General features: G+C 44.1%; 1 protein-coding gene across 8 annotated transcripts in view; it reads left to right on the plus strand.

Annotated features, from left to right (window-relative positions):
- The window catches only part of LOC8024854, a 70963-nt gene that overhangs the window by 14851 nt on the left and 37097 nt on the right, over positions 1 to 19015 (plus strand). For all 8 annotated transcript variants that reach the window (XM_029970724.3, XM_040211504.2, XM_029970725.3 and 5 more), the window contains exons 8-11: positions 3397 to 3525; positions 12657 to 12773; positions 14655 to 14709; positions 18231 to 18279. In XM_029970724.3, the coding sequence (XP_029826584.2) occupies positions 3397 to 3525; positions 12657 to 12773; positions 14655 to 14709; positions 18231 to 18279 (350 nt within the window). The remainder of the gene's footprint in view (positions 1 to 3396; positions 3526 to 12656; positions 12774 to 14654; positions 14710 to 18230; positions 18280 to 19015) is intronic.

The raw sequence follows: 19015 nt of genomic DNA on the forward strand, positions 1-19015 counted from the left end.
ACGCGAGCAGTCGACCGGTCGTGTTAGCTTGCGTCGCTTCGGCAAGAGAGGTTTCGAGTACTGACCTCCGCCGAGAAATGTTTGCGTGTCGCAAGCATCAGGTTGTCGCTGATCGTTGCCACCTCACTGAGTTTTCTTTGTCCCGTATTAAAAATGGAACGGCATCAGGATCTGCTTAGCGAGGAGCTGAACGTCCAAATGTTCGAACTCCTACTAAGAAGACTGCGGCACCCAAACCAAAAGGCAAACCTTGCCGTTGGTGTGTTTGAGAGCTCACCTAAGGAGCATATCTCCGGCGAAGAATGTAGACTGTTGCAAAATGTCGCTTTTTCTTACACCTATTGCAGCCTGCGTTCTTCGCCGAACACGTGCTCCTTGGGTGAGCTTCTCGACCACACCAACGGCAAGGTTTGCCTTTTGGTTTGGGTGCTGCGGTCTTCTTAGTAGGTGTTCGAACATTTGAACGTTCAGCTCCTCGCTGAGCAGATTCTGGTGCTGTTCCATTTCTGGCTGCTATACAATCAACGTTGGCATCCTTTTCTTTTGTCAGTCGAAGTTCCACTCGTTGCTTCTTAATCACTTTGGATTGTCACGCAGCAGCGATAGCCTTCTGCAGGTCCAGATCAGGATCCAGTTGAAGTTTTTCCGAAGTCCTGCGGTCCCGAAGACCAGCAATCAGCCTGTCGCGGATCAATTCTTCCTTCAATGGTCCGTAGTTGCACGTAGTAGCTAGTCCATGGAGACCAGTGACATACTCCTCGACGGTTTCCGTCTCCAGTTGCAATTTTGTGTTGAACATGGCTCTCTCGTACACCACGTTTTTACGGAAAATGAAGTAACGTTCAAAGTTCTCCATTACCTTATCGAAGTCTTGAGCCTCGGTGTCGGACAGCTTGAAGGTCTGTAAGACGTCTTCAGCTTGTGTTCCCATGATGTGGTTGAGAGCGTCGACTTGGTGTGATGATGGCTGAGATGCCAGTCCTGAAGCACTGTGGAAGCGCTTCAATCTCTTCTTCCACGCCGGCCATTCGTTAGGTGTTGTAAAACTGTAGGCGTCGGGTGGCGAGATGCTAAAAGTTGCCGTTACTGATTGTTGCATAGCACCAATGTCGGCAGAAGTTGAGGGTTTGTCTATTGTTCCTTCGTTTGTGGTCATTCCTGCGCTTTCCTAATTATTAGTGGACTCGCGGAGCGATCCCACTTTATTCACCATGTTTCGTTTTACATTCTTTGGCAAAGAGAACACAAAGACAACCTTTCATACTGGAGTCAGGCTGAAGACTGAGGTCTCGTTTATTATGGATAAAACGAAATAAAAGAAAGACGCCTCTGGTACGGGGCGCTTAGGTTACGCGCGAAGCAGGGGAGCGGATGTTTATCTCTAGGGCTCTGCGCGAACGATGGTTCTCGGAGGCTTTGGACTTAGGAGCTCGCGAGCGTCGGCGCGTCAGCGACTTCATAACAGCAGTCGCGAAGATGCTGCCGACGTCACGATGCTGCCATAGCGGTCTCTGTCTTGGCCCTGGGAGCTGCCATTTTTTAACTGTGCTCGTCTGGGCTTTAGCCAACCTCTGATCACGAATCCTCCTTGGAGGAGTGCAAAGACTTTGCGTACGCATGCAATTTCCGAGAAATAGCGGACGCTAAAATAGCGCACACAAAGTGCAAAATGTGGTTAGCGTTTGTCGCATACGCAGTGGCGACGACACTATTTTTTGCGTATGCAAAGCTTTAGCGTGTGCTATTCTAAAACTTCCTCTGTCCCATGGAGCAAGCCGACGTCATCAGCTTTGAAGCTGCACCAAACGGCAGCTAAACTCCCCTCTCCCAATGAAGCGAAGTGAAGCCGCGATCTGAAGGCTCCCAGCTTTGAAGCCGCGCCAAAAGCCGCGCCAAATGGTGGCTAAACTTCCCTGTCCTAATGAGTAAAGCGAAGCCACGATTTGAAGCCATGCAAAAAGCCACTCAAAACAGCAGCTAAATTCACCTCTCCAAAAGGAGCAAAGTGAAGCCGATTTCTGATGGATAGGCTCCCATTGGCTGGCGTGCGTCATCAAGGAACGAGGCTTTCATTGGGTTTCTTGCGGTGTAGTTTTAAAAAATGTCACCAGAGAAGCCCTCTCCATGGCGGTGCAGCGCGCGCAGGGGCCCAGCGAGGTGCGGTGGTGCGAGCCTGGCCCCAGCTCCCGCACAGGCAAACTCTGCAAAGGTTATATGGCCGAGCTCGGTGCGGCGCGGCCACTGTCGGCAGCTCGGCAGTGCCGAAACTTGGCCGTCCATGCCACTACGCCGCAGACAAACTAAAGAGCGGACTAACGAAATTCATGCTTTCGCATTCACAACTCATAAGAAGTGCTTAGGTGTCCTCTGACTTTTTTTGTTAGTAAAAGAAGACAAATATGGAAAGACTACCGAATAGTTCCAGCCAGCTGGGGGGGGGGTCTGGAACGGCCATGTCCGTGCCCGTGAATTGTACATAAACTACTACAAGCAAAAATGGGACAAAGCCCCATTTTTGAAAGAACGATGTAGAAGACTAGAAAACAAAAATGGACAAAGTCCCCTTTCTCCCCGCCATGGAAATCCCAAACTCCCCTCCCCCCTTTCCAAAAATAAATAAAAAAAAGAAAGCTTTGTTTTTTTGGTGGCATGCAAAAAGTTAGCAACATGTATTTCTTTACTTCAAAAGTTTTCAGCTTTACAGACACTGACTTGCATTTTCGACATTGCGTGGTGGTGCTAGACGTCGAAAGGTGCATGTGCAAATGTTTCACTTAAAGAAAAAAAAAACAAAAAAAAACATGATTTCTTTTATTTTGTTTTTATTTGGCGTTTTGGAACCTGAGGTATGCTGTAAGTCATAACTGAAAGTTGCTTTAATGGAGGTCGGCTTTGTTGATTGGAGCAGGGTAAATTAGGAGTATCATATATGTGTAGTACCATGTTTTCCCAGCTATAGTCCACAGGGGAAAGATTTGTTTTGCTGAAAAAAAGGTTTTTCCTTAGCTAGTTTGCACCCGGTGCATATTCACCACATAACACACCGCTCTTACACGGAGCTCCTCGAAAAATGCCCGCTTTATTAGCACAGAAAGAAAGCTACATTGTACAGACATCATAATTAACATAATCTATCATTAACAAAAGCTCTCATGACTCGTCAGACCGAACGAGCTTGAAAAAACAAATCCTTGTATCGTCCGTACCACTTAAAGTTTCAGGTTTTGTAGATGTGCAGTCTGAAAAGCATGGTACTCTCCTGAGTGCTGTAGGCAGCTCTTGAGCTGATATTCTGGAATCAATAGTATGAATTTACTATGGGACTCAATTCCCCTCTGTAAAAGGTGCGTAACAGGCACTCCTTCTTACGGCGTCATTGTTTCCACCACTTCATAGACTGAGCAGGCCCGGCGCATCAAGCATCAGGCCAAGGACTTGGTGCGGCACTTGCGCAGCCTGCCAAAGCTCGTGGCCGAGTTGGACCAGTTTCTCCAGTTCGCCACTCAACAAGCTCCCGCACACGAGGTTAGTGAAGCGTCGGCTCTTGATGTTGAGCTACATGTGGAATGCCCAACTGTCTTGGCTTGGCAGGGCTGGAAACGGCTGATTCGAGCTTGGCCGATGCTTCATAACGGCTCGGAATTGAAGCAGTGAGGTGGTGCTATCGTCACTTAATGTCACCCATTGTGGCAAGGAGGAGAGGTTAGGAAGTGTTTGCTTGCCTCGCCTGTTTATACAACCTGGTGATGATGCAACAAACTGTCGCCCGTCTCGAGGATCTTTCGTACACTTTTTCAGTGCTCATGTATTTGTGTACGTGTCATCTTTTTTTGCCTACGTAATATCCTGTGTCATTTTCCACCCCACTTTTTGGGCCAATATCGATTTCCAAGAAAAAATGACCGCACCTCCACGTGGTGAGTGATGTTGATTGGGGCGAAGCTCTGGTGGTGCTGATGATACTGATTTTATTGTTCATAGGTAGTGCTGATGGTGGTGATTTTTTTTATTGCTCATTGGTAGTGCTGAGTTCCAAGTTGCGTTTCGACGTCATTATTACTGCTTTATGGTCGGTGAAATGCAGAGCCAGTGGTTCTTCTAGCAGATCAGCCTGGATCCGCTAGAAGCCGTGGGAACGCATCTCCACCGCTTAAGTCAACGGTCCATGTCAGAAAGAGAATGTGTGGTATGGAACGGGGTTATATACGCATTTGAGCATTTAACCGCAGCACCCTCTCGTCTATAAACGTTGAGCCAATGCATGCCAAGTTGAATGCGATTATATACGCATTTGACCGCAGCGCCCTCTCCTGTATAGACGTTGAGCGGCTACATGCAACGTTTCATCCATGACAGAAACCCCAGCTCTTGAGTTACTACCACATTTCAGAGCCCCCTGCTCGTCCCACAGTCGTGGCCGAGTAGTTAAGGCGATGGACTAGAAATCCATTGGGGTCTCCCCACACAGGTTCGAATCCTTTTGACTGCGCAAACATTTTTTATTTTTATGTGAGCACGGACCCTGGACGGACGGACGGACAAGCCTAGACCCTAAGGAGCTTCGCCCCTGAAACACAGAATCATCGCTCACCAATAGAAATAATCTGCGATCTGCGAACATTCGTCTGACCAGAATGACGTGGCCGCGGACCTTACATTTGGAGGACATTCGTGACAAAGTAAAACGAAGAAAGAAAATGACACTTCTCTTTGTTAACGCATTTCCTCCGCGAGCGACCTCGAAGTCGTAGTGCATCCGTGCAAAAAGAAAATGATGGAGATAACAGACTAAAACTTTGTCTTGCTAAAAAAAATATTCGTCAAAAAAAAAAAAAAAAAAAAAGGTCAGAAAGGTAACACAAGCAGTAGCCCATTCAGGGTTCGCGAGGTCAGCGAACGCCCCATATCCTGGAATGTAACCGCGGGGTCAAAGTCTTTTTCCGCCGAAGTTGCGCAAGAGCTTGCGATTGACAAGGCACCCACCCGACTTGGCCCAATGCCGAAGTATTTGCCAACGCGACCACCGGCTTTCCTGCTCCCCCAGGATCACTCTTCGTCGCCTCTTTCGTCCGCCCGCTCGCTCGTTGCACCTGGTTAATTTCTCTACTTTCTTGTGGACATTTTTTTTTTTTTTTTTTGCTAACGAGGAGAACATACGGGTGTTAGAAACGTGTTTTCACGGAACAAACGTTTGCACTATATGCCAGTCGGCGGTGTTTGTAGCGTGCATGCAAGCAGCGGACTTAGCGATAGTAAAACTTTCCTTCATGAGCATTTTTTGCATGAAACAATGAAACTAATTCGAGTTTTGAGTTTAATGTGTCTCTTGTGCAGCCACGCTAGATACGCGCAGAAAAATGGGCATTTTATTTTCAACATTTTGTGCTCACCCACCAAGGCATGGCCCACCCCACCTTTTTTTTAGGAATATCGGGTGGCAGGGGGATAGGCGATAACTTGGGATATTATGGTAGTTACATGACGTGAATGATCTCAAAGGTACAGGATGTGGTACAGTTAGGACAAACAAGCAATAGCCAGTTTTTTTCTCTTGTTTCCGAACTGAAAGGCTGTCATAAATACCTCTGTAGACCTTTCCATCTCACTAGTTACCTGCCATAAGGTGGCTTCAACTTGACTGGTTTCGGTTTCGGTGCGTTCACGGTTGTGTTGGTATGTTATGTAGTCCTTGCTTGATTTTTTGATGCAAATGTGTCTCTCACATTGTGACCACTTCAAAAACTATGAAGTGATTTCGAGCCTAAATTGGGGACGTTTTTAAAAACAGCTTCGTATGATTATGTTTGGCGGCAAAATGACTGAGCTGATGCAAGAGGAGGAATACCATTGCCTACGGCTGTGCTCAGGCCACTGGCGATATTTTCCTTAGAAATAACCTAATAAAAAGTCTAATGCATGGATGCATGCAAAAGCGTAAGCCGCTTTTAACCTGCTTGACAGTGTGCTAAGTTGCGGAAAACAGATGAACTCGGGCAAGTTTAGTGCTCATGTTCAGTTTATGAGAAAGCAAACTTTTGTCAACGTCACCGACTAGAAAACCCCTCTGCAATGACACATAGAATGTAAAAAAAAGAACAATAATGTCTCCACTTTTTTTTTTTTTTTTTTTTTAATTTGAGAAATTAAAGATTTTAGAGATGTTGCGATGGTTCATCTTAGGCTGAGTAGGAAATGTTTTCAACTATCGGTTCTGCTAAAGTATTATAACAGAATTTTAAAAGGTTGACCTTTGGAAGTAAACTACTTATTATTCTGCCATTTCCTTATGACATATTTAGGACATGAGATAAGTCACAGACCTTTCAAGTGAAGTCTGGCATCTGTTCATAAAATTTGTGAAAATGAAAAGGTTTACTAGAAGTGACCTTCGGTAAGTTTAGGCAAGGTCAAATGCCAGGTGCCACTTCATGAATCTGTGTAGACTGATCTTTATTTGTTTGAACAGACGCTTTTTACTTTCAGCCGCGTTCGCTTGCCGCCGAAAGTAAATCTAACATCGACAACTCCGCACTTGGGTTATTTCTATGCAGACACTTCCTTCACAGCCTCAGATAGTGCTAAGGTTCCATGATTTTGGAGTTCATTTTCCCTCAAAGTCGAAAAGTATTTTTCGAAGTTTATTTTTTTGCCAAAAATTCAGAAATTTTAAAGTTTTATTCTTTTTAGATTTTTTATTTTTTTATATTTGAAGATAAAGTTTTCAGCGTTTTTTATTTTTCAAAAATAAAAATAAATAATATCCCAAACGTCTGCTAGATTCAAAAGAATGTGCTAGCATCAAATTATATTTATTCATCTGGATTTAGAATGGTGCCCTTGCCATTTTCAATTCCACTCTGTCCCATTTCAAAACTTGCAGACAGGTATCGCTTCGAAAGATGTCGACACCTTCAAATCACTTAAACTCATGGAGTAGTCTCTGGGAAACTCATTTTCTTCTCATCCTAAATTCCATCACCTTACCCGCGTCTGTGCAGGGGGGTGTGGTAAAAGGTGTGATATTAAATGCTTCAACTGCCACGCCCCCTCCACCCTTTTCCCCCTTCTTTCATATCTCTATGGGCCATAGCCTTCACTATTACAAACACACAACCTTTCCTTTTTCGAAGAATCACAAATAGTCTGGTTGAAACTGGAGTCTGAAACTGGCTTTTGTCTCGACCCAGAAGTATGATTACGCATTGTCCGGAAAAAACCTTTATGAGATGAACGGCAAGACGCCTTTTTGTCAACGATCCGAGATTTGAAAGGAAATTGGGGTGGCATTTTCTCAGGACCGTTTCTGTGTGCTGACCAAACTTAATTGAAGAATTTTATTGGAACATTGAAATTTAGAGTTTATTAGATGAATCCAAAGTGACAAACATTTTGCCGGCGAGAGTTTTCTCAACTTTTTGAATTTGTCCAAAAACACGGAAGCCTATATATGGCATACTTCAGGCACTGTCAAGCTGTTTGAGACACTATTTTCACTTTATCGTGTTTAAATAAATTATTTAAACTAGATATCTTCAGAAAATAATTAAAGCGCGTGAATGACTGCAGACTTGGGGCTGAGGACAATGTAAAGTTTCTTTAAATTCAGATATAAACCAATCAAGCAAATGTTTATACTGCAAAAATAATTTTCTCAAATAATCAAAAGCAACACTTTTTGATTCGTTATGAAGGCGGAGCACAATGCTTTTGAGAAACACACATAGTGGCTCCTTACGTTGACTATTTTTTGTGCATCAAAGGACATATGCAAAGGAAAATAGTAATTTTTTTTAACAGCCTATTAGCCCTTTCATGGTCGCATTTTTTGTCCAAAGACGCGCCCCCTCGGTCGGTTTTTTTTACTTGATGCGATAGCAAAGAGTATACACTAGTTTATTGTCGCATAAAAAAATGTAAGACTTAAAATAAATAGTACACACGCTTCAAAACATCTGCGGCACACTCGCTGGTGGCTGAACGAAACAAAAAAGACTAGAACTTCGACGCGCCCGCTTCTGAGACGGTCTAGCAGACAGTGCAGCTGTGTGTCAGACTCCGGACTCCAAACCGAGCTGGTTTCCAGTTGTTCATGGGATGTCAGCTGTCATCCGACTCAGAGTTTGAGAAAAGTTCAAAGTCTGCACCCGAAGAGCCATCGCTCCAATCTCCACTACGCTACCCCCGAGCAGCCGGCACGGGCGGCCATCTCAAAAGTATCACTTGCACAGAGCGTTCAGTTTCGCAATTTAAAAAACCGTGCCAAAACAAAAACGACCGGAGTTATACAGTCATAGTTCCCTACAAACCCACCAGATAGCAGCACGTCCCCACGAACGCACCCGTTCAAGCAGAGGCGCGAATTTTTTAATAAGCAGTCGCGGATGTACCGGTGCGTCAGCAACCACGCGGGATGCTCCCGCGCTGACGTACAGGTACGTCAGTCACCATGAAAGGGTTAAGAAAAGAAAATCAAAAAACAAATTTAGAACTAAAAAAAAATTTGTTAAAGCTATATTTAAGGCGCGAAAAAAATTTGTAGTTTGCGCCCGTGGGAGCCCACGGAAAGTGGCCTCTATGGTCACGGGACTGACCATTATGGTCACTTGGTGCTTGCGCTCTTTCGGGAGCTTCCTATGGTCTCTAAAAGTGACTTATTAATCTTCGTTTCAAGCGAAATAACGAAACAAAGATTAATAAGTAACTTCTTGAGTCGAAAGCAAGCACCTGAAAGAGTGCAAGCCCCAGTAATAGACTTGCGCGCCGGACAAAAATTTACGGCAGCGGCGCGCTGCGCTCAGTGTGTGGTGGCGGTATGGAGGTACTGGGGACCTCAGCGGTGGCACTGAACAGCTCCAGCGTAACTTGCGGTGGCGGTGGCAGTGGCGCAGCATCACACATGTCTACAACGTGACCAGTGGCTGCTCTCTCGACCGCCAACTACAAATTTGTTTTGCACTGTAAATATAGCTCTAGGAATTTTTATTGTTTGTTGAAAATTCATGTTATGGCATCTTTTTCCCGTTTTTTCTTTTGCATTTGTTTTTTTTAAGATTCTATTGCGTAATAAGATGCGCTTCTTATTGCAAATGTTCCACCACTATCACTGAAAAAATTTGCAGCGTTATAAGTAACTTGCCTCTCAACCCTCGTGCCGTTGTTTGCGGAATTCCCTCGGTAGATTTGTAGCGATCAGGGGTGGAACGGCTGCGCCATTCACGCCATTTTGTGCCAGACGCATTTGTCTGCGCCATCCTGCGCCATTTTGCGGAAGCTGTGCCACAGCCAGTACCTTGTGCCATTATGCACCAAATCGCACAACATGCGCCAAAAAAAAATTATATTTTGTCTTGTTTTCGGTTTTGATCGACTCGATTGGCAACTATGAGTGTGTTTAGCTTGGTCAACCTTGCAATCCTTTGTTCTGTTTATTCTCCCTGTGTATCCCGAGTCGGAAGCGCGCGAAAAAACTCGGGGATCGGATTCCAAGCGCTACTCCACCTGCGACTGGATTGTTATTCTTCAACCATCAGCGGTTAAGCAAGTCGGCCGAGGTGAGGTCGAGTAGCTAAGCGTCAGATTGCCTGAGGCTCCGCAGCCCGGGTTCCGGAAGTCAGCCAGTTGAAAACAAATGAGCAAAAGATTCCTTTTAGCACTTCATCATTAGAAGTTGGAACCGTATTGCCGCAAGATAAATTGTGATTTGATAGAACTGAAATGCGGTCTGATCCGAAACCTTGCCGGCCAGCAGCTCTCACGCGAGCTGTAGATCTGCCCGGCGTACTTTAACCTTGCTCCTGCTAATCGCTTTGAATACGATAACTCCGTTAATCGTAGTCTGCTGCTTCAATATTGAGTTGCGCAATAGGATAAACTCGAAATTTGTTGCCCTGTTCCTCCATGCAACTCCACATCCGTTGCTTATGCACGTAACGTGGTTTGCACATATAATTACTATGTCGAGCACGTGGGTTGTGCGATAAGCAGTGCTGGTTTTCATTTTGAGCAGCTGAAAGCCACTCAGAAAATATCAAGGACACCATCTTCAGAAACATATGGTACTTGCTTTTTGGTTCTCATTAAGGCTCACAAAGTTTTAAGTTTTCGTATCTGTTACACTGTTATCCCATCTACCTAGGTTTGTAACCACTCATGTTCATCTGTGCTGCTAAGCACAATTGAAATTGCTTCATGCTTTAGCTGCTCCCAACCTGCTCCAAAACAGCGGTTTCAGCTGCTCCCGTGGCTGCTCCCAAATACATTTCGTGAGTTTCATCCCTGAGCGATCCAAAAAATGCTCCATGCTCGCGCCTTTAGTGGGGTATACATGCGAGCGCATGCTTTCACATCCAAAAAGTCGCTAACAAAAAAACCTTCTAAAATCTCTCCAAATCCACTAAGAAAACTCCCCATTAGAGTCATCTATAGACCAACACGCGGCCCTGAGGTCACGCAGCTGCGGTGGCGCTGTCAATGGCACAGCGCATGCGCAGACACTTCACTTCCCGCTCCCGCGAATTTGGTTTCTGCGCACGTGCAGTGCCCACACCTGGTGTGGGCATACCCGGCCTTGTTAGTAAACAGTGTGTCGGTCTATACATACTCAATGTGTGCCCGTGCCAAGGCCGATTCCTGTGCCTCCTCTAGCCTCCACACATGTATCCGGTACGCCGACAATGTCAGTAGTCAAAATGTGTAATAAGATCGGATGCGGAAGTTGTGCACCTTACGACGGCATGGAATTAGGTAGTAGAGATAGGCATCGGACAGTTTACACAGCAAGGCATAAAACCGCGGTGAAATGCGACGAAAAACGCCAAAGCAATGCTCTTGCCGAGGCACAATTCCAAGATGGCAGCACCCATGCGACGGACGGTGGAAAGGTCTTTACTGTGGTTGAATGTGCTTGTCCTTTTGCACTGACTTAGTGGGCACAAATGGGCGTTCACGAATTCCCTGTGAGGAAAATGTGAGATTGCTGATGGCATGTTCATGCTAACAGCATCATACTACATGCATTCATGTGGCCTAGTCTTTTTTTTTTTTTTAGGGGTGAAGCTCACCAGGGTCTAGCCTTGTCCGTCCGTCCGTCCGTCCGTCTGTCCGGCTACGACTGCGGGATGAGTAGGGGGCTCCGACATGTGGTAGTAACTCAAGAGCTGGGGTTTCTGTCATGGATGAAACGTTGCATGTAGCCGCTGAACGTCTACAGTGAAACCCGTTTAGAACGAACCCACGTACAGCGAATTATTGCCGATATCGAACTCACAGAAAATTTAAATAAAAGTGCATGTAAAAAGTACTTTTTATAGCGAACAAAATATTGGCTATATCAAACTTTTTCTCCCCGGGAAGGCTTCCAAAAACGTGCAAACAATCGTCTTCTGGAGTGTCCCTTCCCCTAAAAAGACTAGGCAAGAAAGAAAATTCCAAAAGCTCGAGCCGCAAACAAAGTTGACAAAGACAGGCGATTCAGAGGGGAGAAAGCTAAAAAAACACCGCATGCAGGCACAGAAAATTTTTTTTTCCCAAAGTGGTTGTTTGCGAAAAGAGGTGCTTCAAAAAATGAGATAAGCTGAAAGAACAAACGCTGTATGCATGTAAAAAAAAATACTTTTTAGCGTTTTGTTACAAGGTGGAAGCGAAGAGATGAGGGAAGGAGAAGCTCTCGCCTTAAAACAAACGCACCATGGAAGTTCGCTGAAAATGGGTTTGGCTATATGGAACTACTTGCTATATCGAACTGATTGTAGCGTTTCCTGCTGTTTGTTATAAACGGGTTTGACTGTATACAGGAGAGGGCACTGCAGTCAAATGCGTATATAATCGCGTTAAACTTTACATGCATTGGCTCAACGTTAATAGACGAGAGGGCGCTGCGGTCAAATGCTCAAATGCGTATATAACCACGTTCCATACCACACATTCTCTTTCTGACATGGACCGTTGACTTAAGCGGTGGAGGCGCGTTCCCACAGCTTCTAGCGGATCCAAACTGATCCGCCAGAAGAACCACTGGCTCTGCATTTCACCGACCGTAAAGCAGTAATAATGAAGTCGGAACGCATCCCGGAACTCAGCACTACCTATGAGCAATAAAAAAAAAATCAGCACCATCAGCACTACCTATGAACAATAAAATCAGTATCATCAGCACCACCAGAGCTTCGCCCCAATCAACATCGTTCACCACGTGGAGATGCGGTCATTTTTTTTGTGCAACTGCACCTGACATTGGACACTAGTATGTTTGTATGAAACCTTGACTTTCCTTGATTCACCATCTAATTCGTGTTATGGGCAACTCTAGAAAGCTTATGCTCAAGATTTGGCTTTGAAGTTGCAATTTTTGAACTGAGTGATGGCTGTCTTGTCCAGAGCTTGCAGTGGTCAGGGAGTACTAACTCTTGATTTTTGATCTTAATTGTTTTCATCTGATTTTTTTAAAATAAGCATTTATGCTTTGATGCTCTTTTTGATATGTTAAGAATTTGAGTGAGGGTATTTAAGCAGAAAATCTGGTATTAAAAACCCCCAATTTGTTTTGTTATTTGACAACTATCAAATTTGCTAATTTTCGTTGTGTAGCTGAAGACAGTAGTACTAGCTATTAGTGAGCACACTAATTGCCAGTGTAACTGTACCTTGCCTTTCTGTAGCCGAGAGAACTGAAGGTGCCCTTTCAGCGGGACTATGAAGAGGGACTGGTGCCGCTCCGAGATATCTGGAAAAAGGGCTTTGTCCTGTGTATCTACTGGCTCTACGTCACATACAAGGTGCGTCGTCTTCTCTACCATCATGAATTGGACTGACAAGTGAGGCTGCTTGGCTATTGAAAGCTAGGCTTCTTGAAGTTTTTCATCAACAATTTATGCAGCAGATGTGTACCTAGTCTCTTGCTCCAGCTTTGACTATAAAGCAAGTAATGTTTTGTTGAAGCATTTTTTTCTGGTAAGCAAGCCACCTCCTGAATATTAATACTGTCTAAACCGGTTATAACAAAGTCAACGGGAATCTGAAATCACTTTCCTACATCCACTTCTTCATTATGTCTAAACTCCATTAGAGTATCACGCGAAAAAAAAGACAACACGGTTTGTCACGGAACACGTTCGTCGCGCTTGCAGAAAGCAATCGAGGCTTCCCTGCACGCGCTCTTTGCTAGATCAGAGCCGCTTCTCACCAATTGCGAGAAGCTCCGATGGAAAGAAGATCCTGCGAGCTAAGTACGTACTGTGTCGACAGCTGCGACTGCTGCCGCGGAGTAGATCCACGGTAGACGGTACGCTTTTGTTTCGAGGAGATTGCCTTCGTCTTCCCTGTCAAGGTGCAAGCCGTGCCGGGACTCGCCATCGTTGGGTGGTGATAAGTGACTTGATTGATGCTTGAACGAAGCTAGACTTTTGCGCAGAGAGCGACTACGCCGACTAGCGACGCCTGCACGGAACACGAAGCAAACAAACAAGTGTGCACGTCGCTGATGGCACCAAGCTCGCGCTCAACTTCGTGTTTCGTCGGTATAGAGAACCTAGATTTAAAAGAGGGGGCAACTGCTTGATCGGGGTCATTTGGTTTGTGGGCCGCCTTTGCAAAATAGGCTGCAGCCTGTGAGGAGTCAAAAGCATTCACCGCCTGCAAACGTGTCCGCCTCTCCGCCCGGTTTTCTAGCCACACTTGCCATGAGACAACCAAATGCAGGCGACCTTGTGCCAACCTGGCCAGGAGGCATTCGCAATTAAGTTACAAATGCTCACCATCGTTGGAGCGGCTCCTGTTGCAGAACCCAGGGATCCTGGGTTCAATCCCTGCCTCTTTCAGTCTGGATGAGCATCTTACCGGCATGCAGTCGTGTATCGCTACTGCTTGATGCACGTTAAAGACCCCAGGCTAGCAGTTGTACTGCACTGGCTAAGTTTCTCATCTACAGCTGGGAGACTTGTTGCCCGTAGAGGCAAACCAAGTTCTATGGTGTATAAACATGCACGCAACCCAACAAACCAAGTTCTACGGTGTATAAACATGCACGCAACCCAGTTTTTCCTCTCTTAAATGTAGGCTCTCTCTGTCGTCTCCGTTGATACGTTGTCGCTAGCACTTCGAACGTCCCTGTTGGCATACCGCGACGGCCTCCTCGCGTGCGATGTGGAAAAGCCACTTCCCATATAAAAGTGGGGAGCAGACGACAATGCAGAGGCTGCCGCTGGCAGCCTTGGCAGCACGTTTGCTGCCCGTTCTGAGCGGCTGCTCGGCCGGGGCAGCAAAGCGCGGCGGTCTGCCATCTGGTCAACTTTCCGAATTCAAATATTTTAAAAATTATCGCAAAGTTTATCTTCCCTATATCCACGGGAGCCATTCAATTTTCTTCGCTAAAAACAGACACAAGTACATTGAAAAAGTGCAAATGGGAATGGGAAATTTTGATCGCTTCACTATAGCCACTGTTTTGTTATAACTGACTTCGTTATAAATGGTTGCGACATAGTAACTGTGGCAACTGGGTACTTCATGCACTGATTTGTACGCCTTCTGTTGGGAAAGTGTTATTGCTTTTTTTTTCAATGGAAGTTCTGGTTTATAGAGTGATGATTAATCATTTCTATGGACATACTCATAACGGCGACTGTGATTAACTGGTGTATATTATATTCCTGTTACAGTTTTTCAGAAGAAGAGCTGAAAACCTTGCAATGAGTTTACTTCAAGAGAAACCACGTGAGTCTAGGTTAGACATCTCCGCATGGTTTCCTACGCTAAACTTTTGTGTTAAACTCATCATAGCAAGCATTATTTAGCGAAATTTGCAAGAAACACTCGCTTTTTAAAGTGGAGTCTTCCTCCTAGGTATTGAAGACCATGAATTTTTTTTCTAAGTTTAGTGAAGTAATTTTAGTCTGCAGTGGTTTTAGTCTTTTATTTATTTATTTATTTATTGATTTATCAATGCTACTACCGTAATATCCCGAGTCATCATCCATCTCCGAGCCATCGCTCACCCCATTTTTCGGGCCAATATCGATTTCCGAAAAGCACCGAGTCATCGCCCACCCCTTCAAATACCCCAGCGCGGACTCTGCGATCCACGAACACTCCTCCTACCCGAATAACGCGGCCACGGACCTTACAGTTGGAGGACGTCCGTGACAAAGTAAAACGAAGGAGGGAAAGACTTCTTTTTTTTTACGCATTTCCTCTGTGAGCGACCCTAAAGTGGTCGTGTATCCGTGCGAAAAGAAAACGATGGAGATAACAAAATAAGAGTTTGTTAATGTAACCGCAGAGTTTTAGGTCAAAGTCTGTCTCCGCCGAAGTAAGATCTCCGCGAACCCGCTCCTTCCTCCCGCCCGTCGCGACCGCGGTTGTGCAATATTTTAGGCAAAGCCAACGCGTAAATAAAGCGTTGCTGGAACGCCCCACACAGACGTTTGCAGAGCGTCCCTACGGTGCATTGATAGCCCGCCGTGCAAGGACGCACGTATGTACGCACCAAACAAGAAAGTTGTGCAAGAGCTTGCGATTGACAAGGCACCCGACGCCAAAGTATTTGCCAACACGACCGCCGGCTTTCCCGCTTTCCCAGCGTTGCTCTTGGTCGCATCTTTGGTCCGCTCGCTCGCTCGCTCGCTCGTTGCGCCTGGTCGGTTTTTCTATTTTCTTGTAGACTTTTCTTTCTTTTTTTACTAACTAGGAGAACATAGTGGTGACATTCTTTCACGGAACATACGTTCGCGCTATATGCAGATCGGCGGTGTTTCTAGCGCGTATGCAAGCAACGGACTTCGCTATAGTAAAATATTCTTTCGTGAGCACTTTTTTTTTCTATAAAACAATGAAACTAAAACGAGTTTTGAGTTTGATGTATCTCTTGTGCATCAGCGCTAGATACGCAGAGAAAAATAGGCGGTTTTTTCCTCTTTTTTTCAAGTGTTTGTGCTCACCCACCGAGACATGGCCCACCCTACTTTTTTAATGAATTTCAGGCGTTAGGGGGGTGGGCGAGGACTCGGGATATTACGGTAATCTTCATTTGAGGAATTTTGTAGGGTGGTAACAAGCACAACTGCAACAAGAAGCAAACAATGATGTTGTTGCATTAAAAGCACTTCAACATCGCTGACAAATTAGGAGAGCGAGCTAGCGTGAACAATGTGTTTAGATAAGCTTTTCCATTCCTCAACGGCAATTGAAAATAATGAAAATTTGAAGCAATTATTTTTAGAGTGGAATACTTTGAATAATTCCCTATGATTCAAACGGGGTGTTTGCCTGTCGTTTGTAGTAAGGTATTTAGCTTTTTCTATCTTCGTCATGTTGTTTACTATTTGGTACATTACAGTCAAACCCATTTATAACGAACAGCAGGAAACGCTACGACCAGTTCGATATAGCAAAAACCATTTACAACAAACTTCCACGATGCGTTCGTTGTAAGGCGAGAGCTTCTCTTGATTATAATGCAATTAATTGCAAAGATGCAAGCGAGCTTGACAAGAATAATGATAATAATCCCTGGAGAACGGGAACAAGTGAGACAAAGGACAAACACAAATTCCCAAACACAGCTAGGTGACTTGTAACAATGCGCTGTAACGCGCTATAACAACACGCTTTGTTACAGCGCGCAATTTTTCCATTGATGTTGTATGAGCGGTTGATTTGTCTATTTTTCTACTTATTGTCTTGGCAACGGTTTTACCATATCAACAAGCATTTGCCAGTCGTTATATCATTTTAAGATTTTATTTATTGCACTTTGACACTTTATTTGTTCTGACGGATTTGTTAATTCAGAAAACGTTATGCAGTCGTCAGCAAACAGATATGGCCTGGAGGGGTCGACTTTTTAACCCTTTACCCAAATCAAGCCAAATTCACTGGGTGAATTGAACACTGTGCGAAAGGATAACCTGCTAAATTTCAGCATTATGGACCAATTTTTACGACACACTATTTTCCTCAAACTCCAGATAAAAGGGACCTTGTTAGGAAATGTACCCTTGAAAAAATATAACTGGAATTCACAAAGTTTTTGCTTTATTGTGAAGTACAACACACATACTGTTAGTTAAGGTACAAATCAATAATAAAAGCTGCAATTCTAAGGAAAAAAACACACCTAACAATAAAAACAATCATTTTTAAATTTTTGTGTGTTTAGAAATACTTTGTTTTCATAATGAAAAAAAGAGATTTTTTTTTTTTTTTTTTATGTATTTTGTTTTGTTTTTCACAAAATTCTAGCCCAGGGGGACACTGAATGGAGTTTCCATTTTGGGAATGTAAAATAATGCAACATTTCTTGAGATGACAATTCCTGCCAAAAAGTGAAACTGAGAAAAAAGCATTTGACGTTTCAACTTGAGGTATCCTTATTTTCAGTGGGTCCCAGGGGCTTAGAATTCACCTGGAGCATAGGTGACACCCTTACCATCCAGGCTGCACTGTTCCCGGATGATAACTTCCAGCTTGTGTCGCTTGTGGGCCACCTTCGACGTGTCGAGTGCCCTAACCTTCGCCTTTGCAATCTTGCTCCCAGTTGCCTTGGAGGCATGCTTCGCCTGGCCGCAGTTCATAAATATAGTAGAATATAAAATTACCTTAGCTTAGAAATAGACAAAAAAAAGATTGCGAACAACATTCACAAGTTCAGCTGCATTTTCGTGGCGCAATAATGAAAGGTTTAGAAAAGCTATTCAGTATTTAATTCGAAAATATTCCACTGTTCACTTTAAATTCACTTCAGCATCAAAATTTCAAAGTGAATTTGAAGTTTGATTTTGTTACTAGAAATTCATAATCAAATATATAGAAGTTTTTCTAAATCTTGGCCTGTTGATACCTATTTATTTGTTTTCAAACACCTGTTTTAGTTTTGGACATATTGGACACACAATGTTTGGCATTAGAATTAACACCATGTTTTCAAGACTACAATGGAAAAAATCATGAGGCATTCCACTCTGCGAAGGGGGATGACCAGCGAAGCTGTTTAGCACACGACACGAACATGACACAGAATTTTGAACAACGGTTCAAACATATTTATTATATTGTTCAGCGGTCATCGGGACGAAAGGTATGCACACACATTTTTGTTGTCTTGTTTCTAGATTGTCTATACTAGTTGCTAAGAATACGAGGCCTCTGGAATGCTGCAGCTGTACTGGTTAAGGACAGATAGCTTTCAATATAGCAACTGGGATACACTTGAGTGAATCTTCGTATTTTATTTTCAGTTTCCTGCTTGCGGTATGGTGCTTGTCGCAGGGTCACAGAATCCGTAAGGTAGGTAAAAGAAGCAATGAAACTTTTCTTCTTGGAGTAGTCCTATAAATTTTGGTTGGGAAAGTTTGGTGGGGCAAGTCCTGCTGCAAACAATAATATAGAACCCGGATATATTGAATTCAAAGGGGATCACAAGATAGCTTGATATAATGATAGTTCTATGTACAAAAGTATCGCAACTTAAGCTGCAGTTGTAACTTCAAAGCCTCTCTGCTGAAATTGAAAATTGTACCAAATGGGAGCTTACCAAATATAAAGGACCTAAGGACCGCTAAATAAAACTTCGTTGAAGTGTTGTTAATTGGAACAGTGAGCGCCGCCACGACCTCGGCAACACATGTAACAAAACTCAAAAAAAATAATAATAAAATAAAAATAAAAGAGGTGAATAAAAAATATATGTATTTACTCATAAAAAAAAAAAAGGTCAGGCAAGCAAAAGAAACATGCCAACTTAAAATCAGACAGCAAAAAGAAAAATATATGGCAAAGCAAAAACGGCAACTAAAAAAAGGTAAACAAAGATAAACATAGTATTCAAAGCGCGATTGCACAGCCATTGTCTACATGCTCAACTAACCAACAAATTTTATTTTGGGAAGGGGGGGGGGGTGGCAAAGGCTAGAAGTCAAGGCAGTGTGTCGTTTTTCTCCTCTGCCCCTTCGTGCCTTTTGCTGCCCGTTATAGGCCGACGACCAGACTCGAGATTCTGCAAGGCAGAAGATCCTCCTCACCC

Source organism: Ixodes scapularis, unplaced genomic scaffold (genome assembly GCF_016920785.2).
Source record: "Ixodes scapularis isolate PalLabHiFi unplaced genomic scaffold, ASM1692078v2 PGA_scaffold2__306_contigs__length_199485367, whole genome shotgun sequence".
Classification (NCBI taxonomy): domain Eukaryota; kingdom Metazoa; phylum Arthropoda; class Arachnida; order Ixodida; family Ixodidae; genus Ixodes; species Ixodes scapularis.